Genomic DNA, 26,020 nt, shown 5'->3' with positions numbered 1-26,020 from the left:
GTTTCCTGAAAACGCCCCGTGTAAGGGCGAGAACGAAAACTCGAGTGACTCTGAATAATAATAATAAGAAGGCGGCGTTGTTTATCCAAAGGAGAGGGGTTGGACATCGGTACCAGACTTCTGTGCCAAGCATTTTTCCATTTACTCCCCTCTCAGTAAACCTACCAGCACTACCCAGTGTACCCTCACTGCGCTACCGACCAAGGTCAGCAACAGTGACCGCCAACGGGAGCTGTCAATGCGGCAGCAGCCCTCCGCGGGCCCCGGCAGGTCTATAACTTGGGATTTAGATCATCAGGCTAAATAAAGGACTGTCGCCTGTCGGATGGATGAAAGCGCCGGAGTGGAGGAGTGAACGAGCTGAAGAGAAGTTAGTCTAACTTAAAGGCTGTGAGAACTACCTGCGTGACACCATGTTGAGAAACCCGGGGACCTATGCGAACAAGAAAAGGAAGAAGCCCGCCCTCAAACAGTAAGACTTTTTACTAAGACAGCACCGACTCCACAGCTTTTCTTTACCTTATAATAACAGCAGAGTTACCACTGTTAATAACAACATTATGGCCGTACGTGTTAGCGTGAGGGTGAAGGTAGGCTTCACTTTGGGCAAAAAGCCGTAAGCAGGAACTAACTTCTAGTTCACTTTAAATCTCTGCGCAAGTGTAGAAAGGTGACTGAAGTTAAACACTGCTTTGTTTTTATAAGCGCGACACTCGGTTACTTCGCAGTCAAGTTATGAAATCAACCTGTGCTGGAAATGAAAGATAAAACCAATTAAGGTGGACTGTATTCTCCCGTTATCGCTGTCAGCTGTGTGTAATTATAAAGCCGTATACTTGTTATGTTTGCTAAAATGTGGTGCTGTGTTTCTGAGACGGTCTGTGGGGCTTCCACGTTTAGGACCACCTTAAGAATGCGCCTCCATACTGGATCTGGCATGGATATCTTGCCCTCGCGCATTAATCACAATCAAGTTTGAGAGTCGGCTGCTGCTCTCACGCGATGCTCCGGGGAGGGCGGGGGGTGGAGGAAGGGGAGGCGAGGGCGCGAGCCTCTGATGTTATTGTAATGTGATACGGCCTCGCGCCGTGTGCGCCTTTCTCGCTCTTTTCCACGCTATTGTTTGGCTTTTTTAGCTTTTAATGCTCAGTTACACGAACAAAAATACTTAAATTACTTTGACATACTTTTGTTTCTGTTAACCAGATGTATGAAACGTAGACCACCGTCTCTGCTCATCTCATTGGGAGTTTTCTTACTTTTAATTACTTTTATTTATTGTGACCTTCTGTGCGTTACAAATTACATTAATAACGTGAGACATAATCTTTTAGTGTGAGCCTTTGATGGTTTAGCACTGATGAAAATCTGCCCCTGCGTCTGTGTACTAAAGCATGTTACTGCATGCAGGTTATTATGCTGTGATAGGCCCTGTGTGTGTGTGTGTGTGTGTGTGTGTGTGTGTGTCCTGGGGTCTATGGCCTTTTCCGTTTATTTTTTTTCTTTGTGAACTTTATTATACAGCAGATTGTTACACTAGTGTGACCTATATAGTCAAATTTCCTAAATACAACTTCCAAGACTTGCATGCAAATTCAAAACATGCACAATAGCAGCTGACTGTGGACCCATTGATACATTAACCACAGACATGTTTTCAGACATTGGCCAACTCAGGTTTAGTCTAATAATGAGGTGGTAATACTAGAGCCCCCCAACAGCTTCCAGAAAGTATCACATTTTGTATTATGTGGCAAAAAATCATTGCAGCGTTGTGTTAGTGGAAGTTTCAATGGTCTGAAGCTTCAGGTATATTTAGCCTTGTTTATGACTTTTATTCTAACTATATTCTGAGGGGGGTGTTGGTGGCACTTACTGCTTTTACAGTTAGAATCCTATTAATTTCACTGTAACACGGTTGGGCTGAATTATCTTATTACATAAGAAGGATAAATATGTTGGTATATGAAAAGAACATGACGATTACACTGTAAAACATTTCTGATAAGTGTGTTGCTCTAAGTTACAGCAATAAAGATGCATCAAACATCATTTTACATAAATACCAGACATTTGTGGAAAAAGACATTGAATTGAACAAATGCTACTGAAAGTAACATTTTTATGTGTTTGTATGTAACCTCCCCTACCTCCTGGTTATAACTGTGTTTTGGGAGTGTGCCCGTAACCAATAGGAAAATTAGAGGGCTGTACAAATATTCTAGAATTGCAGTTTTGTTCAGCAGCTGTAGTTTTATTCAAATAAGATGCTTTTCAAAAAACTGCAATGCACCTAACCCTTCCTAATGTAGGGAAAGCACAATACTAATTGATAAAAGTGTTTCAACTCTGCTTGAAGTATTCAGACTGGAGTAAAATCTTCTCTCTGCAGCTCTGGGACTCTTGTGCAAACGGAGTCAGCTTCATAAACTGTTAAACACAGATGCTGAGAGTGAACACTGTGGGTTTGATGTGTCTGATTATACCGATCTGGTATATTGTGTGTAGGCTGTTCCCGGTGTAAATCCCAAAATAAAGAGGTGGCCTGTGTGTAGACGTCTGTGTTTCTGAAAGTGTGGGCTGTGCAGTGAGGACTGAGGTTTCCTGGATGGCCAGCTGTGCTCAGCTGCACAAAGGACCCATTGAGCCTGACTGTAAAAAGCTGTGGTCAGTGCACAGGGACATTCCACGGCAGATCTGTCCGTCCACAATCTGTTTTATTATCCGTATTCTTACCATGTATGTTGCCAGTCTCCTTTGCCATTGTCTATTATTTTAAATATTCTGCATTTTCCAAGTTTATTCTTACATTTTTAGTCCGTTTGAAAGCAACATTGTTCACATGCATCCTGGTTTCTTTTGTTTTATTTGTCACACTTAGATGTCATTTCATCTAATAAATATTAATAGTATACAAGATAAATAGAGTAAATGCAGAATGCAGTTTTCAACAATTATTTCATTTATTAAAGAAAAAAAAGGAATCATAACCTACCTGGCCACATGTGAAAGTAATTGCTCCCTAAACCTGACACCTGGTTGTGTGAACTGTAGTCAGGCGTTTATGATAACTGCCAATGAGCCTTTCACAGTGGTGTGGAAGAAGAAGCCACACGGAGGATTTTCAAGCATGGACGGTCATGTCTGATCATCTCAGTCAGAGTTAGGTCCAGACTTTGACGAGGCCACTTTAAAACCTCCAAGCACATTTTTCTGCCCCCGTGCTTTCTATCAAACACATTCACACACCAACGGATGCATCAGAGAGAAACCTGGCATTCAATATCTTGCCCAAGGATACGTTGGCATGCAGACTGGAGTAGCCAGGGACTGAACCAGTAACCTTCTAATTAGCAGATGACCTGCTCTACCTGCGGAGCTTCTTTTTGGTGTTTCAGCTCATTGTCCTGCTGCACAAACCGAACACACTTGAGGTTCAGGACACAAACTGATGATTGGACATTCTTCTGTGTGTGTGTGTGTGTGTGTGTGTGTGTGTGTGGCGACACTGATTCATCATCAAATGAGAGAAAACAGAGGATTCTTCTGACTGTTGGACAGACCTTAATGAGTGGATTTGCAGAGACATTTGTTTGTCTTGTGTCCTTTACTTTTTTCACCGCTGGTCATTTTTGTTAGTAAAGAAGTCAGGTGTGCTTGGCGAGGGCACGGTGACGAGTGCAAGAGAGACGAGCGACATATTTTAGCCACTACTGGATGATACGGGAGGCTGGCTCATGCTGTAGAGTGGCTCAGGGTAATCAAAACCTGTAAAAAGTCTGAAAACAGGACTGAATTTATTTTTTATCACATCTATCAAAAACAAAATGAGCATTTACAGACTAAAAATATTAACACTAATAAATTTACATTTATATCCACAGCTCCATCCTGGACTATCTTGCAGATGTCCCTTATCAGATTGGTCCAAAAAGGTGGAGCTCTTGACTAGATTACAAGTGCTGCTAGGACCAATCAAAGTTGAGCCATATTAGGTAAAGCTCTGTGATTGGCCCAGCACAAGTGGAAATGTGTTTGAACAGGAGACAGAAGCATCCTGACAGAGCAGGTGAAACACGAGCAGTGAGATGTGTCTGGTTCCCATGGTAGTGTGTAGGGCTCATTACCTCCTGCTCTCTGTGTGTGTGAATGTGTACTCAACACAGACTACGTGGATTAAAGGTGTGTACTTTGTAGCATCAGCATGCGTTTACTGCAGTGAGCAGTTGTGTCCTTATTAATGGAGATAATATGCTTGCAGTGCAAATATTTTGACTCGTAATCTAAAGGGATTGTGAAAAACACACAGAGACATGCTGATAAGAGGTGTGGCAGGACATTACCCTTTGTTCTGTGGCCTTTGTTTCGTTTTTCACCTGTGCACTCATAAACAGTACACGCTTTTATCCATTTTTAAAATTATTTTTCCCAAAAGGAAAGGATGTAGGCACAAACGCACACAGAGAAGCGTTCCCTAATGACTCACGTCTGTTTCATGATGGGGTGTCACAAGATAATGACGGTAACTGAAAAACCAAATACTAATAATGTGTATACTGTCAACATTACCATTTAGCAGAAATACCAATGTGTGTGTGTGTGTGTGTGTGTGTGTGTGTGTGTGTGTGTGTGTACAGAAAATATGCAAAATAAATGTGGAATGCATCAAATATAACCAGCAGGGTGCTTGTCACAGAACTACAGAGTCATTTCTCCATCCTGTCTGCCTACCTCTGTGCTTTACTCCCAGAGTGAAAGACAAGGGCTCAGAGTGGAAAGCAGTCCCAGCCCTAAGGCTTTTAAACGCCCTGGCACAAGTCTGACCTGAGGAAACTTTTCATCCAAATCCCTACCAACATTCAGTACGTTAATGTCACATTTCTATTGTGTTTAAAAGGCTTGTAAAATGTTCTCCTAAATCTTTGCAATCAGGGAGCAAAACTATTGGAACTAACACATAATTGATCATCAAAAACTCCTCCTGTTCCTTCCACCGTTTAGTGTTCCCACTGATTATGACTTGAACACCGGATTAATGCTGAAGATGAAATTATTAATGAAGTGGTTTCTCCTGACGCCATCGTTTCTCTTTATAGCGATGTTGGTCATAGTACTAGTTCATTCAGCTACTTTAGCTCACACGGCCCTGAAATCTCAGCTGATGCCCTCCAACATACCTAAATAGTTATTTCATGCAGGACATGCTACTCAAGCTGTTTCAATCTGCTGTGCATCTGCAAGCCATTTTGCAACCCACCTCTACCTCAGCCCATCCTTTCATGCTGTTTCTGACTTAATGTTATATCTTGTTGTCACTAATGTTTGAGCTTTTCTGTGCTGGGGATCTCGTTGCGTGATCCAGTGGATATAGACGGGTCACAACGCACAGCCGCAGATGGGAATAACCATGTTCTTTTAGCTCTCGTGGTAATGACTCCAGTACTGTAGGGTGGTGCTGGTCCCACTGTCACTCATTTGTCATGTCTCTGTCTTTTTTCACATGTTTGTAGAACACGTGGTATTTAGTGTAAGTGTTCTTTTTCCTCTGTCGAGGAAACTGTTCTGCTTCCAGTTTTGCCGTCTGTGTTTGTCAGCATGTGTTTAGAAAGCATGTGTTTCATACTTTAGCACCACTGAGTCATCCTTCTGCATCTGGCAGACGCTCTGCTTGTTCAGAGCAGACAAATGTGCATCAGCGCTGCCTTACAGCTGAGATGGAGGACTCTGGGTTCATATCCCTGCGTTGCCCTGTTGAGATGAGGAATCCTAATAGATATGCTAAAACATCTTCCTTTTATACAGCGAGTCCCCAGATGTCTTCAACCCCGTGATCCATGGCAAAGCAAAGTGGAAAAAATGCTTCTGAATGCTGGCTTTTGTCTGTGCTAGCATTTCTTGAGAGTGAGGTCAGGCCTGCACCATTTGTGGGAAGGTACAGCTCGGGTAAGTCGAGTTAGTGCTGCAGGAGGAAATTTAATAACCTGCCATTAACCAGAGTTTTGGTAAAGAGACAAAGAGACAGCCACAAACTCTCAATATGCTACAGTAGTAGTTGAAGTGGGTGCTACTGGTAAACCAAGTGGTTTAATGTGATTAGACTAACACAGTTTACTGATTGGTTCCACTTCATAAGAAATTCCTCCTGCTTTAGAAACACAGCTGTTCCCTGATGAGTCATGTCTGTTCATATGAATTGAACTCTTTCATGTTGAGGTGTCACAGTATAATGACGGTAACTGCAAAATTAATTACAAATAATATGTCGATAATATAAATATCATAATAATGTAAAGCAAGAGTAATTATTATGGTTGCCGCTCCACCAAGGGCATCCACCAAAGAGCACAGGAAAGAATAAGAATAGGAGGACGCATGACTACAACAGCGCAAACATACACTGGGTGGGCTGGTAGAGCAGGTCATCTGCTAATCGGAAGGTTGATGGTTCAATCCCTGGCTAATCCAGTCAAATATCCTTGGGTCAGATACTAACCCCAAGCTGCTCTCCAATGCCGAGTGACTGTTAGATAGAAATAGTGCTTGGATGAATGTATAGAGTGCTTTGAATGCTCCGGGAGGTTGGAAAGAATCAGCACATTTACCGTTTCCTGGAGGAGATGTAGAAACTGTTGAATCAGTAGAAGCCATAACCTGTTGGCAGACAGCACAATTCCAAGTGGCTGTGGGCAAAATAACTGCCAGCATCAGGAAGTGGACGGGTGAGTAATGAATACCACTGATTGATATATGACCTGGTAGTAAACCAGGCAACCAGAGCCTGAAATGTGACTAGCCATGAGTTTGTTGCCATGAGTGAGTCGCTTCCAGTGTGGATGCAGCTTAAGGCAAACCCTAGTTTAACCTGTCATAATATTATCGTGGATGTTTTGTACCAGTTATACAGGAATGAAGACCCCAAAAGCAGGACACTGGGTGGCAGAGATAAATCCAAACTGCAGAAACCTAAAGTCCAGACAAGGGTCACAGTCAGCCAAAGCAAGCACAGCAGAGGCAGCAAACTCCACAGGACAAAGTCCAAAAAGTCATAAATACAGCAAAACAACAACACATGAGGAGCAGAAGGAAATGTTGGATCACCTGACAATCCTGCAAGTGTGCTCTGTGTACACAGAGCAGAGAATGATTGGCTGAGTGGGCAACAGGTAACACTAATGAGAGCGCTGCAGGCAGACAGGGTTACACTCACATCCAGCAAAATACAACAACGAGGGAAGAGTCATTTCACTTCAGTAAAGTCACTAAATTATGATTTTTTTACTCATTAATAGTGAATCCTGCTCAGTTTAAGGTATTCAGACAGACTCCCATCAAGTCATGATTCATGGCCAGAGTTGGTGGGGGTTAGTTGACACTATCAATTATAAGAATTAATCCATGTCTGAAATATATGATTTATCACAAGAAAGACCATTTAGAATAATCTCTAAAACACATTGATTAGTTAAATCCCAGGTTATTGTTCAGCACAGAAGTAGGAGGGAGAACATGGGAAAAGTCATCCTGATCATTTGTTTCCATATCAGTCAGTGTATATTTCACTACATAAATCCAGTGATTGTTTCTGTCAAGCTGACAGTTTCTGTTTTATTACTGGATATTTAGGTGTTATTTATTTTCTGACATAAACATGTCTGTAGAGATTATACAGCTGTTTTTAAATAGTGAACATATATAATGATCTAAAATCTTAATTCTGGCTGTTAAAAGCTTAAAGTGTTGTAGAAGGAGACCAAATATAAGAGTAGAGTCTTTGATCATTTCCACATCAATAAAGTAAAACCTTTGTAGCATTCACGACTGACCATAACTCATAGTTTCGTGACGTAGGCCACGTTGGGCTTACGCTGCTGAAACCTGAAACAGCATCTGTCACAATTTTGGTTTCATGTTTTTTACTGTGTCTTAACTGCAGGATTGTCATTCCTGAGACTTCTCACGCTTTGTGCGCCATCTGGTTGTCCTGGCACGAGTGAGCTGCCGTGTAGACTTCAGGAGGTGGTTGGTTTCTGAACATTTGGGAGTATTTCTCCTCGTGCTGTGAGTTTGCTCTGCAGGTGTTCACCGAAGGAATGATAACAGTGGTTTTGTGTGCTGATCGCTCACTTTCACTGACACTTGGTCTTACTCCCAGTTCAGCATGTGTTTGTGATTTGTGAGTAATGACATGTATCTCCAGTGAGCCTCATGAGTTTCCCCTTTGCATTTGAGCATGGATGGTCAAGCAGATGTCCGTGGGTGTCGTGGTTAAAAACTGGTTTTCCTCTTGATCGAATGACTTGTGGAGATGTGTTTTGTAAACTGCTGTCTGTACTATTTATGCTGAGATTGTTGTTTCTTTGGCAAAGAACAACCAGTCTGCTTTGTTCTGGTGTTTAGAACAATAGATATGTTCCTCTGAAGCTGTGGTGTGATGTTAGCATCAGAGTTTTTGGGTTGGATTTCTCACTCTGACTTTGTCTCGTCATGGTTTAGTAACACCTGCAGCTCTGATGCACGGCTGACTCAGTGCATCCATGTGCCGTGCTGCACCCCAGTTAGCCAGGCTTGAACTGATTCACTGTTGATATTTTGCCATGAAATCACTAACCGGATATTTTCTTTCAAATCCTCAGAAAGAAGGTCAGTGAGGGCAATGCAGTGGTTAAATCCAACCCGTCAAAGCGCCACCGGGATCGGCTGAATGGGGAGCTTGACAGGCTGATGGACCTCCTGCCGTTTCCTGAGGAGGTGCGCTCTCGCCTGGACAAACTGTCGGTCCTCCGTCTCAGCGTGGGATATCTGAGGGTCAAGAGCTTCTTCAAAGGTAAAGACCAGCCACAAGTGTATATCCAAAGATTTGTTGAAATGTCAGTGCTGTGTGGTGAAATGAAATGATGATAAGCCCACTCTGACCTCCACATTCGCTCCCTTAATATAGCCACAAAAACATGACAGCCTGCTCTTTGTACCACAGAGTAAACAATAATATTTCTATGTCTCATCTTACCGAATCTTGTGCTGAGTAATTGTGGTACTGTGGTTGAGAAATGTGTTTAACCACACAAACCCAGCGGCGCATACCTCGACCTTCCACTGAGCAAACGCTGGTTGACAAGCCGACCTGAACAGAGAAGAAGAGAGCAGAAGAGTTTAGCATCATCAGGAGAAATGCAAAAAGCATCAAAGATAAAGAATAGAGTATGAAATGCACCTGCAGAGGCCACAGTGCACACTTTTCATTGTCTTTAACACTCAGTTTCCCTTCTGTTCTTTGCATGATATGATTTAGTTGTTCTCTGCGGCTGACAGAGACCAACAACAGCACAAGGAAGAGCAGCCCACAGACCGGTTCGACCACATACTTTGGACACTGCCTCCGTTTGGCAGCAGATGCTCTCTGCAGATAGGCTGTCTGCAGCTCCCTGCAGTCTGCCGCGGCAAAGCCGACACAGGACAGCTTTGAGTCAGGGCAACTTGTAGTAGAACGGTGGTTTATAATTGGAAATAAAAGAGAGACTCTACGAGGAATGAAGCTCATGTAGGTTTAGTGTGTCACTAGAACCCTGTCAGTCCAACAGGGGGACGTGTAGGACTCAGTAGGCATGAAACAGTGGACGCAGTGAAAGGTAAAAGGTATATATGAGAGGTAAATCAGTATAGAGGCTAGACTTTTTAATTCAACCGTAATAATGACACAAAAGTCCAAAATACTGATAATGAATACAAGCAAACACTTGTATGAATGAGGTCATATATGGAGACTAAGGTGGGAGTAAAGGTAGACAAAGCTTGATAACTGGGCACAATGAAGCCAGCACTGGAAGTGACTGAACTATGTGCTCTACATCTGACAGCTGAGGCAGGAATGAGAAGCATGCAGGAATCTAGTTTTAGGAAACGGCACATCCTCACTGCTGCTAACCTCACCCCACCTTGCCTCCGAGCAACACCCACAACAGCCTTAACTATTTCTCAAATGCTTTTTAAGAAATGCTTTGCTGCAACTTAATTAAACATGCAGGCTTTGAAAAGCTGATGAGTCATAAGAAAGTCAATGACATGTGAGTCGTTCACATTACAGCTGCAGAGGATGCCTGTCTTTAAGTACAGCAGACATTTTAGCCAAGTTGTTGCCTGACAGACTGCTGAGTAAGTTGCTGTCTCTAACAATAGACATGAAGTGTCTTATCTCCAGGTGTCTGCGTTTCTGGATCTAGGTTTAGGAGTCGTACGGAAGTAGAGGTAAAAATGCACAAAGTGAATTCCAAAGACGGCTTTTATCAGTAACAGACATCTTTGAAACCAAGTGAAATTATAAATGCTGTGCAACCTTAAATAGACAGTGTGTGAAGTGTGCGTGCTTGTTGTCAGCCCAGTTGTTTGCAGTGTGAGAATGCATTGTGATGGGACATTACATGTTGTCACATGAGCGCTGGCATTGCTCTTACACCTTTTTGCCTACTTCTGTCTGTACAGGTGAGACAGGCTCCTGTCTCTGTATGAGACTTTCACAGTTAGCTAAGCACTAAAAGGAAGACGATCAAGAGTTCGAAGACTTCAGATTTTACCGTACAGCTTTCTTCTTCTTCTCTAAAACTAAAACTGAAATAAATCAGTCTGGATTGAAGCCTCCCATTTATTTTTATTTTAGACCAGCATAAAGAGCACACGAGACCCTCTGAGGGTGGGTTTGTGTTTCGTTCTGGTCTCAGATCTTTTTCATGTAAGGCTAAATGGTTAAGTACTACAGCATGGGGTCACTGCTCCATGCTGCTGCTTTAAAATGCTGCTGTTCACGTTGTAGCCAAAAACGATGTTTGTTGGGGAAACATCAGATTAGACCGTCAAGCGTCGCAGCATTTATTCAAGTCAACAGTTATATCTCCAAACAAGGCGTTGAATCCACTGATTTTAATGTGTTTCAGCCATAAATACAGAATATCCTGATTTTGCTGCAGCTACTCTTTAATAGAAGAATCCATATGAAGCTTACATTGAACTATTTTATTATCATGTGGCCAAAAGCATGGATTGCTGTGTTGTATGGTTTATTATTCAATTATTGAGCGGTAAATCCGAGTCGTTTTGAAAAGCATCCATTTGAACAGCTAATGTGGTTTTTGCATGGTGCAGCTGGTAGTGACTGTGGAGTGACATGGATTTATACTGCGACTACAATCAGTGCATTTCACTGCATGTTCTAAGAGTGTTTGCGCATTTCCTTGATATTGCTGTGGCAAAATGCATTGAGAAGAGGAGTCTGCAGACAGCCCTGATCACGTATAGGAGTGCTGGCTTTGACGTAATTTATGTTTGTTCTAATTTTGATTTCAGTTTGATGCAGATGATGGTCTGAGTCTCAGATCAACACCTGAAAGGAATGCAGAGTTCTTCATCGCTGGCAGATGTTGTGCTGAATATAGAGCTCTTAGTTCAGAGTTAAGCTCTATGTAGAGAATTAACATCCTCCAGGTTGCTGCCAAACCCTGTATGGGTAGTGTTGGGTTCATCAAAGAAAGCACAGTTTGTTTCTGAAACTCAAAGATGTTACTCTTTGAAACCGAGACTCTTGCATGAGTTTTGACCTTAGAGATTTTTCCTTATAAGATTACCATTCTTGTATAAAGAATGAATGACAGCCCTGTATAAAGAGGTAGATGCATGCCTTACCCTAAACCTACCACTAACCCGACATCGGTCAGCAGCAGTTTTTTCTGGTCATCAACGGTGACTGTCCCAGTCAAAATATGAGCCCGGATTGTGAGCGTTCAAGTGGTGGCATGCCCACGATTTAAGATAGGGATCCTGTAAAACCAAAGTAAAACACTTTGGCTAAAAGAAAAGGGCCTAGAGAAAAAAGAAACAGGCGGTTTTAGGGGCAGTTTTTATGACATGATCATGAAACATTATCAGGCTGCCTGGTGATAGCAGATCTCCCTGAACAAGCTGGGCCCCCGGCCTCATAGCGTGACTTTGTGAAGCAGAGCTGGGTGTTTTGGAAGGCTTGTGGCTCGCTGCTGCTGACATATTTGTGTGACGCTGGTAGAAAACTGAGAAAAATGCAGAGTTTCCAAGTTCATTGAAAACATCCAGGCCTGTTAGCAATCACAGCTGAGGTGGTGCACTTTAATGTGATGTCATGACGTGGGAAGAAGAGAGAATCAGTTTTGAGGAGACCGGTCTGGTCTCAGTCCTGGTGGGCTCATTAGGAGGAAGTCTTTGGCTGTGCTTCATTCTGCTGTCTCATCACATCAGACCAGTAGGACGTGTTAGTGTAGTGACAGCCAGCTGGCGTTTTGATTCGGCTTGCATGTCAGTATATTGTGATCCTCTAAGCAACAACTGGGAGAGCGGTTTCCATTTTTTACGTTCTCTGGAAGGTTTGTCCTCAGCTTCTTCAGACCACAGCGCTACATCTCTCTTCATACCCAAAGTCCTTTTCTTTCCCACAGTCTCTGCTGGTCAGCCTGAGCTCACCCACCAAGGCTTTCTGTGAGAGGGTTCCAAAAACACTTTGCTTATTTATGTCCTGACCCAACATTGGCTGTTGTCCCACTCAGAGTTTGGATGGGACATCAGAAACATAGAACATGTGTTATTACATTTATTTAAGCACTGTGATTCAAATCTGCCAAGAATGTAAACATCAGTTAGCTTTTATAAGTGCATATGTGTCCATACTTGAAGCAGCTAGCAGCATCCAACTGCTTCAATCTGATTTGCCAAGGCTACATTTAGAAATGCTGTGGCTGTGTTGCCTCAAACTGTTGGTTCATTGCACTTAATGACGTGGAAACACCTGGCACAGTAAACATAATATCCTATTGTGTTATGTTTTCTGAACTCTGGAGACCGTTGCCATTCTCCCACGAGTGGACGTCCTAGCAAAGTTACCCCAAGACAGTGAACCTGTGCAAAGTGGCAGAAGGAGCATCCAGACTGCAGCTCTGGGACCTTGTGATGGTGGTAAACCCTGTTTTGCCATGAGCGCTGTGGCCAAAGTGCATCCTGGAGCTGACGAACACATCAGCACAGCCAGGGCTGAGGCCCCAGGTTCTTACACCAGCTATTGTTGTTGTGTTGTTGTTTCACTATATCACTCTTGTTAAGTCTGGTGTTGGGTTTGATTTCATTTGTGTTATTTGAGTGTGGAGTGACTTGTTTAAAGATGTCCACAGTGGGTTAGTGCTTCTTTGTTTTTTCTCTCTATGTGTGGTTTGAGGTATTAAAGGAAAGAGTTACGTACCTGTCAGCAGAAACACCTGGATGGGGTAAAACATTTTTTAATAAACCCAAACAGCTGATTGAAGATTCAAGGCTGTCCACTTCTTACATTTTTACTGTTTGTACTATTTACTTTATCAGGTCTGAAAATGATGACATTTGCATAACTTCATGGTGGCGTGATGGTATTCATCACATCCCACAATTTACTCTAAACTCTGAGTGCGATCAGCAAACCTGTTTCCACCCAAAGCTTCGTTTTTTGGGATCACACTGAAGTCTGATCCTAAGGAAAAGAGGCCAGTTGTTTCCCTTAAAGTCAGGGAGGTAAATGGGTACACTGATGGGAGGATGAACCTTTGGACCAAGTGATCCAGCTAATTGGCTTCCTTGCAGCGAGCTCTGCCCTTTCCTGCACATCTGCGTGAGAACAGAGATCTCTGTACAGGATCTACTGGAACTAAATGTTTTCAAATCTAGATAATATTCCCATATGCATTGCTGGCATGCTTTATACTACTACTCTGAGTTTGGCAGACCTCCAACTGTGACTGCATTTCCCTTTTCTCCCCTTAGACTCACTGTGCCTCCACTTCATGCTGTTACTCTCAATTACACATTACATGCTCAAGAATCCAGTTCAGTTGTTTATTTAGTCTTATTGGCTTATTTTAGTGCCTTTTCTTCTTTGCTGTTTTATCCAGAGCTGTCACTGTTTACTGATGTAGGTTTCACTGGACTTTGTTCTGTCTCCTGAATATTCAGACTTCATAGTTATTTAATTACCACATGGAGCAAAGGCATGAAAGGCTAACACATCCCTGAATGACAGACGTGGATCTTCCATCAAAGGTATACAGTGTACCTTAGCCAGTCTGTTTTCTTAAACAGGAAGCTGCAGTTTAGTGTTGAGACAGGCCCTCTCGTGGTGTCACGTTACACTGTGGCCTGCGAAAACAAGAAGAGCCATAACATGGTTTATCGGTGTGAAAGAATTACTGCCACTGCCCTGCAGCTGCCTTTGTGCCTGGGTTTAGAGGAAGGGTGAGTTCTTAAAGTCATGGAAAACCGTAGACTGCTCCCGACTGCAGGACACATCTGACTGTTGGATATCTGCGCAGTCACAAGGTGGCTGTACATGTACAGACTGTACATGCATGTTAATCTGTGTTTCTCTTCTTTCACTGCCCCCTGCAAGCCCTAGGAAGTGTTTCCTAAGATGTGGTCAAGCATCTTTAGACTTGCTTCTTGCACAACCTCACAGAGCTTTCAGGACACTCGACAGTGCCATGAGCTGTTGAGCTGTTAGCAATGGAAAAACGAGAACCCAACGCAGAGTTCACACAGCTCGAATGAAAACAAACAGACGGCCACAAAGAGGCCTACTTACTCACGCAAACACTGAATTAGGAGGAAAAAAGTGATGGAGGAATGTGGTGGCTGGTCCACATTTGGACAACAGTGTGCTGTTTGTGTATATGTTTGGCTGAAGAAGCACAAATGAATTATGTCTGTTTATTTCTAATACAGTTAGCATGATTGTCTGTCTGATAGCTTCTATAGCCACATGTGAAACTCACATTTTCTGCTAGCAGCAGTTGTGCGTGTGGCTTTCATTACATGTCAGGTCTTGAGCTTTGTGTAAAAGTCAGGCTGTGCAGGTCAGAGTGTTTGTGTATGTGCTACGTGAGTCCTAGGCGACGGGGTGGCAGGTGTTTTGAAGCGGTGGCGCTCAAGGGCCGCAAATCAAAAGATCTGTGCAGCAGGACTGGACGAACAGAGTAAGAGAGGCCATATCCTGCAGTGGCTGTCCAGATAAAGGGAAGCATTAGTGTCAGCTGTTGCCTACTAAAAGTCCCCCCCAGGCACATGCACAAATGTGTCTGTGTGTGTGGATATGCAGCCTGCCAGATCAGTTTTCCAGCAATGAGAAAACCTGTTTTCTGGCAGAGAAACCAGAAACTGGACCTCTGCTAAAGCCAATAAGCTGGCTTTGCCTTTTCTGCTGCAAAAGCATGATGTGACACCCAGGACAGGCTCCACAGGTTACCATTAACCTGTTAATGTAGTATAAGAGTCTATTTTCATGATGCAGAGTGGAACCAACTTAAACTTTTAATTGCATACGTTATTAGCATGATAGAGCTTAAAGCTTCACACAAGCAGCTATTGGAACCTTAGCTGCACATGTTTAAATTTCATTGAACAATAAGAGAAGTTCTCTGAATCTGAGCATGACACGACATGTTCAGATTCAGTTTGGTTTATCTGTTTGCAATGCATGCGCCTCGCACACACTCCTAATGTCAACAAAACATAACAGACACATTGCCAAGTTTCTCTACCTGGAAATGGTTGTCTAAACTAGCTCTGTTCTCTTGCTGCCATGGTTTTTACAGCAGCTCAAATGAATGCATTAAGTCACTGGTCGTGCTGCTGATGGTCAAGGCTGATTGTTTTCTCATTGAATTTCAAAATCACATCAGCCAATGGAACATAAGGGAAAGGTTTTTGTGTCACTTGTAACTCTTTGACCTCACATAATGTAAAATCTAGCCTTAGCTTTAGCCACAGACCCACATTTCAAATGTTACTGAGTACATGAGCCTCTCAGATACTGTATGTGTGGTTCCAACACTGTCCTGTGTTTATTTGAAGGGATTGAACTGTAAACCCTGAGTGACCGTCAGTGATGAGCCTAAATGTTCATGTTACCTCAGCTGATTCCTGTTTCTCTCGGTTCTTTGCCAACATTTTGCGATGCAGCCACCATGAAGAACAGCAAAAGCAGCGTGATGTTTCCTGGGTTGAACGGGCACAACAACATGGACACTACAGCCTTCTCTGAAGGCGACCTGCTGCTCCAGGTAAGACTCGGGAGCTTTTATTATAAAAGTCCTTCTGCATGCAAGTTTCACCACTTAACGCCAACATTAATCCTCTTAACTGGGCAGTTTTTTGTTTTTTTCATTTAATTTTAAGGCATTTTCTAGAATCATTTTCATTTCAGTGCACACACAGAATCAACAGAACTGCTTTGATAACTTTATCACAAACCAAGGTGAATGTGGTGACCCTGTGCGCTGTTACAGAGGCCGTTCTTCCAGTTCAGCACTCTGTGAGCAGCATGTGCCTCTGATTCAGATAAACACGGTGCAGCTCTGTAGCCAGAATCATGACAGACCAGCACAATAACAGTGTTGGTCCTGAGTGATCAGTGAGCAGCCGGGGGCTGGCAGGTGCACAAACACACACTCAGCCTTTGTTTGTTTGTGTCATAGTTGTGTTTTGTGTGGAGCTAATCCACGTCTGTCCAGTCATGAGGAGGTTATGACAGGTGAACGTGCCAAAACCTCGTTACACTTTGTGGTTCCTGATAAAAACCAGTGTTTATTAGCACTCAGCTGCAGCTCTTTGTCTTTTACATCATGGAGAGAAATGGTCTCCAAAAGCATCCAGATGCTACAGTATGATCCACAAGCATAAACTCCTGTGATTCGTGAAGCTTTTGAGAACTCACAAACGTAGACTTCAGTCCACACACAAACACAAATCAGTGTGACGACATGTAAAACACATACATCACTGTGATGCTGCTAATCTTTGTATACTGTGAATATTGATATAATCCAGATAATGTGGAATAACAGCAGGCTAACATTCATGTCAGCTTATTGAAGTCCCAAACATGACTTCAGCAGATCCTGTAGATCATAGGTGTCAAACTCTGGCCCGCGGGCCAATTTTGGCCCGCAGCCTAATTACATTTGGCCCGTGAAGTCATACCACATTATTATTAGAGCTGGCCTACTGGTATTATACAGCTAATATATATATATATTGTTTAGTATTAAGCTTTGCTTGTTCCATATTCAGTTTTTCAGCAAAACTTGTTTGAGTCCATAAGAAAAGATTTATTCTTATATCTGGAGGAAGATTTTTTTTTTTCAATAAATATTAATGTTGGCCCGCGACTTTGTTCCAGTTTTGAATTTTGGCCCACCGTGTATTTGAGTTTGACACCCCTGCTGTAGATCAAACTGTAGCAGACACAACGTTCTGCTCTGTGATCCATTCAAGGCAAAAAGCAGAACGCGAGACCCTTCCATCCTCACACAGAGATACTGCTGCACAGTGTGACAGTGTTTGTACGATGTGTTGAGAGATTAAGCTGAAAAAACACAATGAATGTGTAGTTCTGAACGTGTGCGGATGTTTGTGTCATCGGCGACTGTGTTGTTGTTCAGGCTCTGAACGGGTTCGTCATGGTGGTCACGTCAGCTGGGTTAGTGTTCTACGCCTCCCCCACAATCAAGGACTACCTGGGTTTCCACCAGGTGAGTCACTGCACACACACACACACACACACAGTGCCATTTGAATATTAGATAACTCACAAATGATGATTTTATTTATTAGGTGATAAAAAGTTTTCAGGAAGGAGGTAAATGACTTTTGTATATTTGCAGGAAAGTTTCTTTACAAATTTCTTTGTGATGTTAAAAATGAAAACATTGAGTGGTTTTCACTACTTTGAGAATAGACTGCTGTCAGTGTGTAGCTGTAGTAATCAGCACACACCAAAGCAGAGACAGAGGCTAAAGCCACACTGCCATGGAGAACTGAGACAAATCAATATGTGGAGGCTGTGTTCAGAACATGTTCGTGGTCCTGCTGCTGACGGCGTGTGGAGACAAAGGAGAACACAGACTGATTGGTTTGGATTATTTTATTTTGTGACTTTGGTGTTTGGATAAGTTGGTCTGAGTATGAACTTGCACTTTAAAATGCAGAAGTCACACAAACTCCTCCTATTTTAAATGTTGTGTTTGATTAAAGATGCAAGGAGCAGTGGTAGTAAAGTTGGATGAGTTTGATTACAGAGGGTCCACCACCCAAAACAACAGACGGTGTAAGAGAGGTGAAGATTACAGGCACAATGAAGGATAGCAGCAATAGTGAAAGGGATGATTTACAAGATTTACATGGACCGGGATGGACAGCATCCTGGAGAGGAGGAAAGTCCAGGTTTGAAGGTGGAGAGAGACAGAGGCAAGGCTGAGATGGTTCAGGTGTGCAGAGGAGGAATACTGGCTGCACCGAGCAGGGAATGCTCAGTATTGAGGACATGGAGGCAGACGAGGCTGTGGCGACCCCTAAAGGAAGCAGCCAGAAGTTTCACACATCAGTGGATTCAGTGCATGAAGTTAGTATCCACCTCCATCCTGTGAGGTTTCATTGTTGGAACAGTGCTGAAGGAGGCCAAGCCAAGAGCACAGCATATTTAGTTTTACCAAAGAAATGCATTATTTACGCAATATTAGAGTTTATCATTATACAATAAAATAATCATATGAATATAATATTTTTGAATCTCTTTTGAACATATATTAATCCAAACCTGTGAATTACAATCCTACCCTGTACACAGATGGTGACATCAGCTGTGTTTATGTCCTTGTTCACATGTTTTATAAGCCAGACTTACACTGTCTAGCTTGAATGTTGCTGGAATGACTGATGCTGTGCTGCTCTGCCAACAGTCAGACGTGGTGCATCAGAGTGTGTTTGATCTCATCCACACTGATGATCGGAGCACGTTCAGAGAGCAGCTCCACTTTGCTCTGAATCCACCTGCTGCAGCCGATGAGGATGGTGAGTGCAACGTGAGGGTGTGACAGTACATGCATCAACATCTTTGCTCCAAACATCCTATCACTATATAACCTATAACCTTTTTACCTCTCAGTCGTAAAAGGCTAATCAGGTATTATTGTTGTCATCCCCACCACCACCCCCGCGGGTGGTGTGGATGGTGTGCAACCCAAGTTTGTGAACGCAATAACTCATGCAAGTTCCACATTGATACCACAGATGTATCTGCTAGTGCAACATCTCTAAAGTTAGAAACATCCAAGCTACTTCATGCATTCATCACTTCCAGGCTGGACTACTGTAATTCACTATTATCAGGATGTCCTAAAAACTCCCTGAAAAGTCTTCAGTTTATCCAAAATGCTGCAGCAAGAGTCCTGACAGGGACTAGAAAGAGAGAGCAGATTTCTCCTGTATTGGCTTCCCTTCATTGGCTCCCTGTTAAAGCCAAACACATGTGTATGTGTATTTAGTGTTATAGTCATTAAGTATGTTGTGCCTTGACAGATGTGCATGTTACACATGTGCACTGAGGCCCTATAGCATTACAGATATACTTCAGTAGTGTTGATTCTGATTGTAAGGAATCGTCTCACACAGTGTGACTCAGTATTATTTTTGTTTGGCTTTATACAACATTTGAGTGCCTGAAGTACAAATTATGGCCAATGAGACACTTGTGAACGTTTGATCACGTGACCTCCAACCGTCCCTGTAATTGATCCGTCCATGCTATTAGCCTGAAGTGGGGCTGGAGCTCGTCCCAGCTGTTATAGGACAGGCGGCAGGATGTACCCTGGAGAAACTGTCTATCACAGGGTTCCACAAGTACAATGTCAATGCATGCAACAGTTCTACACCAAACCCTGATGTGCTACCTGACCTGGCACCTGTTTACAGAGTCACTCTCCTGTTATGGCATAAATCAGAGCTTCACATCAGACTCTTCTGTCGTGCAGTAACAGCTTCACCTGCCTTCTCAGTCTTGCAGAGTTGTGGTAATACAGTGATGTACAATCCGGAGCACCTGCCGCCGGAGAACTCTTCCTTCCTGGAGCGCAGCTTTGTGTGTCGCTTCCGCTGCCTGCTGGACAATTCCTCTGGCTTTCTGGTTAGTTTAAGGTTAAAGGTTAAAGGTCAGCTCAGAAAAAAAGAAAAATCCATCTCATGCCTTTGCTTATGTTAACCAGGCTCTCAAGTTCCAGGGGCGACTGAAGTACCTCCACGGCCAGAGTCAGCTGAGGGACAACGGGGCATGTCACAGACCTCAGCTGGCCCTGTTCACCATCGCCATGCCTGTGCAGCCTCCGTCCATCGTGGAGATCAGAGCTAAAATGCTCCTGTTTCAAACCAAGCACAAGCTGGACTTCACTCCCACAGGGATCGATAGCAGGTACAGCAAATTATCTGGGCTGGTGCGTTTTTTATATACTTGATATATTTGTTTTTAAAGTACTTAAAGTCTCAGAACACCATCCTCAGTCATGTTGGAGTCAGCTTTACTGCTAACTGAATTTAATTCCACTGGCCCTGACTCTACCATTTGTTGTCTGTTTGCAGGGGGAAGATCGTGCTGGGCTATTCCGAGATTGAGCTGTGCATGAAAGGCTCCGGATACCAGTTTATCCACGCGGCTGACATGATGCACTGTGCCGACAACCACATCCGCAGTATGTTAGCAATCCAGAGTCAGCCTTCAAATTTAAGACCATTGATACCATCGTATCAACATGCTGCAACACATCTACTGCAGACTGAGATCATGCATTAGACCTCTCAGTTTGGTCATGAAGCTGCTCGTGACTCGTCTTCATCTGAAACTGTCTTTGAAGTGTGTCTAACATTGTTGGACGTAAATATTTAGTGAATGAACTCTCATTTGCAAGAATATAGTCAAACTTTGTATCAGAGGGAAAGTGTGATTGTGACTTGAGCCTAACACAAACTGGCATAGTGTTAGTTTGGAGCATCATCAGCTGTGCTGGGACGGGAGATTACAAAGAAGTGATTGTGACAACATCTGGAATAAACCAGGATGTTTATACACGTTTGTGTGACCGAGCTCGGACTGCAGTTCAGAGGATGAGATGAGGGAGGAGAGAGCAGGGGTGGAAGGACGAAAGAGGATGTTAAACAGTTACATAGGTTAGGTTTGATTATGGCCTTCTCGAGCCACGATGTATATTTATGAGTACAACATTCTATTCTTTGTGGAAAAACCTAAAAATGACTCATTTTTAAATGTTACAGTGTTTTGAAAACATGTTTATTATGAATTTTATATTTTTGTGACAGGACAACATGTTGACTTCTTTTAACAGCGTGAACGCAGGAGACCAGCTGCTGTTGTCTGGTTTCCCATTCTTGCCTAATATAGGATTTCATATATGTATTTATTTAAGCATGAATACAAGCACACCTTCTCCTTTCTCACTATGAACCCTTTCCCGTGTGTCAGTGCTTAAAACAGGAGAGACTGGGCTGACTGTGTTCAGGCTCCTCAGCAAACCGGGCAGCTGGGTGTGGGTGAAGTCCAATGCCAAGATGATCTACAAAGGAGGGAGACCTGAATTTATCATTGCATATCAGAAAGCTATAAGGTGAGTGTTGGAGCCCCTCGACTGGTTGTTTAAAGCATGAAATCAGAGAGTAATGTGACACAGTGAAAATAAGAGGTTGTCTGGTGTTCTCTCTGGTTGTTCCAGTAACGCTGAGGGTGAGGAGTATCTGCGCCAAAGGAGCCTGCAGCTTCCCTTCAGCTTCACCAAAGGAGAGGCCACCCTCTATAACACCGGCCCCACCATGGACATCCCGCAACATCAGTCCAATAAAATGTTCGGCAACAATGACATGAAGAAGGATGTGGTGCCTGGCTCTTTGCTGGACTGCTTCTTGAGACAGGATGAAAGTCTTTACACCCAGACTGTGGAGACCCCACTACCTGTGGATCAAGTGTTCATGGACAGCAGGGCCCTGGTCAGCGTTGTCAGTGATGCGTGGCAGGGGAAAGAGGCAACGGTCACAACAAGTGAGCCTGTTGTGGTGAAAGAGGAGGCCAAGCAGTCCGTCATGGCTGTGATCGGCAGCTTTGAAAAAATGGCGCAGAGTGGGGATTTTTATTCAGCTTTGCAAACACTGGAGGTGGATAATGCCGAGCTCTTAGAGTGGGAAAATGCTCTGAAGAGATTAGGACAGGAGGATTCGCAGAGTAAGGTCAGTTCTGATCTGGACAGCATTGTTGCCAGCGATGTATTTGACTACATCGACAGCATTTTGTTCAAGGAGAAAGCCGAGGATTGTCTGGACACTGTCCCTCCCAGCTGCCTCACCGCCATCAACAACCATCAGCAGGAGCCCTTCACTCAGGCTGCCCACGTCTCAGCCTCTGATCTCTGCGAGCCACAGTTATTGCAGGCACCCAGCCCTGATTGCACTTACTCTCCGGTGAACGACCTCTACATTCACCAACAGGATACGGTCACTGTAGCAGTGACATCAGGGCAAAGCGCCCAGACGCTCTCTCACCAGGGTCCCCAGGCTGACCCCAGCCTGCCTTCTCTTCAGCAGCTCCAGCTCCATGACATCTTCAGCCCATCTATTGAGCTGCCTGGTCTCACTGTCCCTGACATCTCAGCTGATAGTGCTTTAGCTTCTTTTCAGTCCCATGACCAAGCGTCTGTCACACATACAGGCTTCCATCAGGACATTTCTGGTCACGTCCAGCAGTCCAACCATCTTTTGCTACACCAAAACAGTTTGCAGGCACCTGTAATGGCAGGAAGTTGTCACATAAAGAGCTCTGTTCCACAACCAAACAGTTTACCACCCACTGTTATGGACAGTCTGCCACCACTAATTCCTTGCCAAGACTTTACTTCCTCTAATGCACCTAATATTCCCTTTCAGTTTTCCTCACCTCGTCTGCAGGAAAGTCTTCCATTTGAAAAGCACAACCTTCCTCTTCAGCAGTGGCCACAGAGCCAGCAGCAAAAGCTGCTTCATGCTAGCATGATGCAAAATGGACACAAGACCATGCCAGTACTGCAGAGCCAAAATTCACAAAACCAAACCTGTTCTAGTTTTTTCCCGAGGAATGACACCAGACTGAATAGCACACAGCAGGGAGGGCTGGCAGGTTACCAGGCAGCTGCACCCAGCAGCTGCATGTTTTCTTCCAACCCAGCCGGACAAGACATCCGGTCCATCTCTGAGCCTTCAAGCCTCAAGGTGCCTGGCACGTCTTTGGATCAGAGTCCTCCTCAAGGTTCCTGCTACTCCCAGTGGAACCACAGTGAGCCTGCGGTGGGCACATCAGCCATCAATCAGCAGAATGTCAGGTCTCTAATTGTTCCTCCCAATATGCCTTCAGAGCACTCACACAGCATTCAGCACTACCTAGAAAGCAACAAGCACATACAGGTAAGCTTTTACTACAGCATTAGTAGGTGGCCCTGAGTGCTGGTCATCGAAATGTAAAATGTATGAATGTAGGAGGGTTTTTTGGAGGAACTGCATAATTAGCAGTGAGATTTCAGATGGCGTAGTTTGTGTTACCAACGGTAACTGTGGTCCCAACTGCCTTCACATAACATTTTAACAAGCTCTTGCAGTCTGGATTAAGGCTGATACACCACGGTTTCCATGATCATCCTCATCCCATTACTTTGCTCAATGCAAGTGATTTGCATGGGAAATGAATTTGCACTGAGCTCCAGACCGAGGGTAACTGATTTAATCTTAGTTCTGTGTAGGAATAATCACAGTAACAGTTGTCACCTTCTCACCAAGCGCTTCGCTGATGGTCTTGTAGCCCATTAAGGTCTTGTAGCCCACTCCGGATGGTCTGTCTTGTCCCCAACGTCCTTTGACAGCTCTGTGGTCTTGCCCGTGGTAGTGGAGAGGTTGGAATGGAAGAGGCTGATTCTGTGGACAGGTGTCTATGCACATAACAAGTTAAGATCGGGAGTATCTGTAAGATAAGATTGGTTGACTGATTGATTGTAATCTGTGAGCCACTTGGGCACACAACCAATCTGTGGGGTGCCAAAGACTTATTTCACTCAGTGACATGCAAAGCAATGAATAACTTTTCATCTGTAATCAGTTTTTCTGGATTATTGGCAGTCGGCCTTAGTTCTGTCCTCTCTTCCCTCACTCGTGAACCCAGAGATACTTAAGCTCCTCGTTCCAGGACCTGACCCCTCTCATTGAGGGCAACCCCAGACTGGAGACCAGCCCCTTTTCAGGAGACTGATTGCAGAGGGAAGCCATGCGTTGAGGTAAACCCTGCTGTAACTAGCTAGGACCTCTCAAACTCACGCACTAGCTCAGGCTCCTTCACCACCAAACTGGTTCCATGTCCCAGTCGCCAGTCACGATAGTGGGGATTGGTCATCTAGGGCTTCCGCCACTGGCTGTCGCCCGACACACACTGTGCCTCCTGCAGGCTGTGGCCTACAGGTGGGCGGGCGTATCTATCCTCTTCGGGCTGCGCCCCATAGGCTAAAGACCCTCACCTCATCTTCACCATTTTGCCTTGGGAGACCCTCCCAGGGGGCAAAAGTAACCCGACAACATAATCCCTGGGACACACAAACCCCACGTAAACATGCTGAGGTGGTGATTTGAGCCTTCTGGAACTCGTGATTTTAAAATCCAGCTGCGAATCTTTCCTATAATTGTATTGTGAGCAGATGATCCGTCTGCATCTCCCTCGATGTGCTCGTTCTGAGAGGAGAAGAGTGAACTTGCAAGAGTCATTGTTGGGACGTGACTCTTGTTCTGTTCTTACTTCCTGTTTTTAGCTGGACTGACTTCCTGTTCATAATGTCAGACAGAAACGATATGTTTAGTCATTTTAATACATCTGTTGATTCTATATTCTGCATCTGAATAAATTATCACATGTATCGGTTTCCTAAGTGAGGCCTCGGGTATCTCAGCCTCTTTGAGTCTGTGTAGCTGTTCTGTTTGCAATCATTACATTTTTATTTTATCCAAAAACTGTTTTTCTTCTTTATATGCAGCGATAAAGAAATATAACAAGAGAATGTGGTTATTGGTGTTAAAGGTCAGAGAGGCTCCACCCAAAACAAACTGACTGACTCTGCTGTGAATGTCTTTGTCAGTGTAATCGTTGAACATCCTGTTGTCTCTGTCCAGCAGAACGATATGAGCCCTGTGGAGAACAACAGAGCTTCCTTCACACTTTCTCTGATGCAGCCACATACCTGATGGGATGGAGCACGCCGCCGTGTTGCTGCTGGTGCTACAGTTGCTGGAGAAGGACAAACCCCAGCATATCTTTGCCTGTATCAGTGCTTATCCACACATTCACACACTTACACTTATTATTGTGTTTTATATCCCTCTGTATCAGATACACTTTGTCCGGCCTCTGTTGTCTTTAAAAGCTGTTGCTTTAGTGAAGATACACTATGATAACAATGAAGTATGAAGCCGCAAGTGCATTTACTATGGCGGAGCTCGAACCAGGTAGAAGGTGAATACAAACAGCCAAAGATGTTATTTAGAAAGAATAATGATGTTTAAGTATGTTCATTCTGATAAAGTTGGGATGAATTTCAAATTTATTATAAAAACAGCATAAATGTCAGTGAGCAGCAAATGGACTGGACTGATTCTTATATAGCGCTTTTCTACTCTCACGGAGTACTCAAAGCGCTCTATACAACATGCCTCATTCACCCAATCTCACAAGCACTTTATCTACACTTAGTGCTTTCTAACAACATTCATACACATTCATACTCCGATGGATGCATCGGAGAGCAAGTTGGGGTTAGTATCTTGCCCAAGGATACTTGACATGCAGACTGGAGGCAGGGATCGAACCACTGACCTTGTGATCAGTAGGTGACCTGCGCTACCTCCTGAGCTACAGCCACCCTTCCAATATGTAATCTGGATACTCTGGATACCCTTAAAGGGCTTGACTTGAGTGCATAAACGTTTAACAAGGTCTGCACATGTTCAGCACATGTTACTATGTCATACATGTGTTTTTCTGTGTGCAGCGTAAATGCACTTTGATGGAGAGTATGTTCCAGTACACACACAGAGCTCACGTCCCAGAATTTCACACCAGAAAGAAGCGAAGATCACAATCGTGCCTTTGTGA

At 43.8% G+C, this 26,020-nt stretch overlaps 1 protein-coding gene across 3 annotated transcripts; it reads left to right on the top strand.

Annotated features, from left to right (window-relative positions):
- Nucleotides 1-25,530, top strand: LOC100711884 (aryl hydrocarbon receptor). Of its 3 annotated transcripts, none has more exons than XM_019353071.2 (11): nt 1-472; nt 8,634-8,824; nt 15,991-16,091; nt 17,472-17,561; nt 18,768-18,879; nt 19,863-19,990; nt 20,070-20,272; nt 20,440-20,549; nt 21,338-21,479; nt 21,585-23,298; nt 25,045-25,530. In XM_019353071.2, the coding sequence occupies exons 1-11, from the start codon at nt 414-416 to the stop codon at nt 25,111-25,113; spliced, it is 2,919 nt and encodes a 972-aa protein (XP_019208616.1). In that variant the 5' UTR covers nt 1-413; the 3' UTR covers nt 25,114-25,530. The 3 variants fall into 3 exon arrangements, with proteins under 3 accessions (XP_019208616.1, XP_005475212.1, XP_019208617.1); XM_005475155.4 differs by having other exon boundaries at nt 2-472; nt 25,042-25,530; XM_019353072.2 differs by lacking the exons at nt 1-472; nt 8,634-8,824; nt 15,991-16,091; nt 17,472-17,561 and adding an exon at nt 18,169-18,430 and having other exon boundaries at nt 25,042-25,530.
- Nucleotides 25,531-26,020: the final 490 nt, after the last annotated feature.

The sequence above is a fragment of the Oreochromis niloticus genome, linkage group LG16 (assembly GCF_001858045.2).
Source record: "Oreochromis niloticus isolate F11D_XX linkage group LG16, O_niloticus_UMD_NMBU, whole genome shotgun sequence".
Lineage (NCBI taxonomy): Eukaryota > Metazoa > Chordata > Actinopteri > Cichliformes > Cichlidae > Oreochromis > Oreochromis niloticus.
This window is presented reverse-complemented; position numbering and strand designations above follow the sequence as displayed.

Coding starts and splice junctions, on each gene's coding strand:
- LOC100711884 (XM_005475155.4), top strand. CDS start 414: ATGTTGAGAAACCCGGGGACCTATGCGAACAAGAAAAGGAAGAAGCCC. Junction 8,825..15,990: donor GGTCAAGAGCTTCTTCAAAG/GTAAAGACCAGC, acceptor TTTGCGATGCAG/CCACCATGAAGAACAGCAAA. Junction 20,550..21,337: donor TGCCGACAACCACATCCGCA/GTATGTTAGCAA, acceptor CCCGTGTGTCAG/TGCTTAAAACAGGAGAGACT.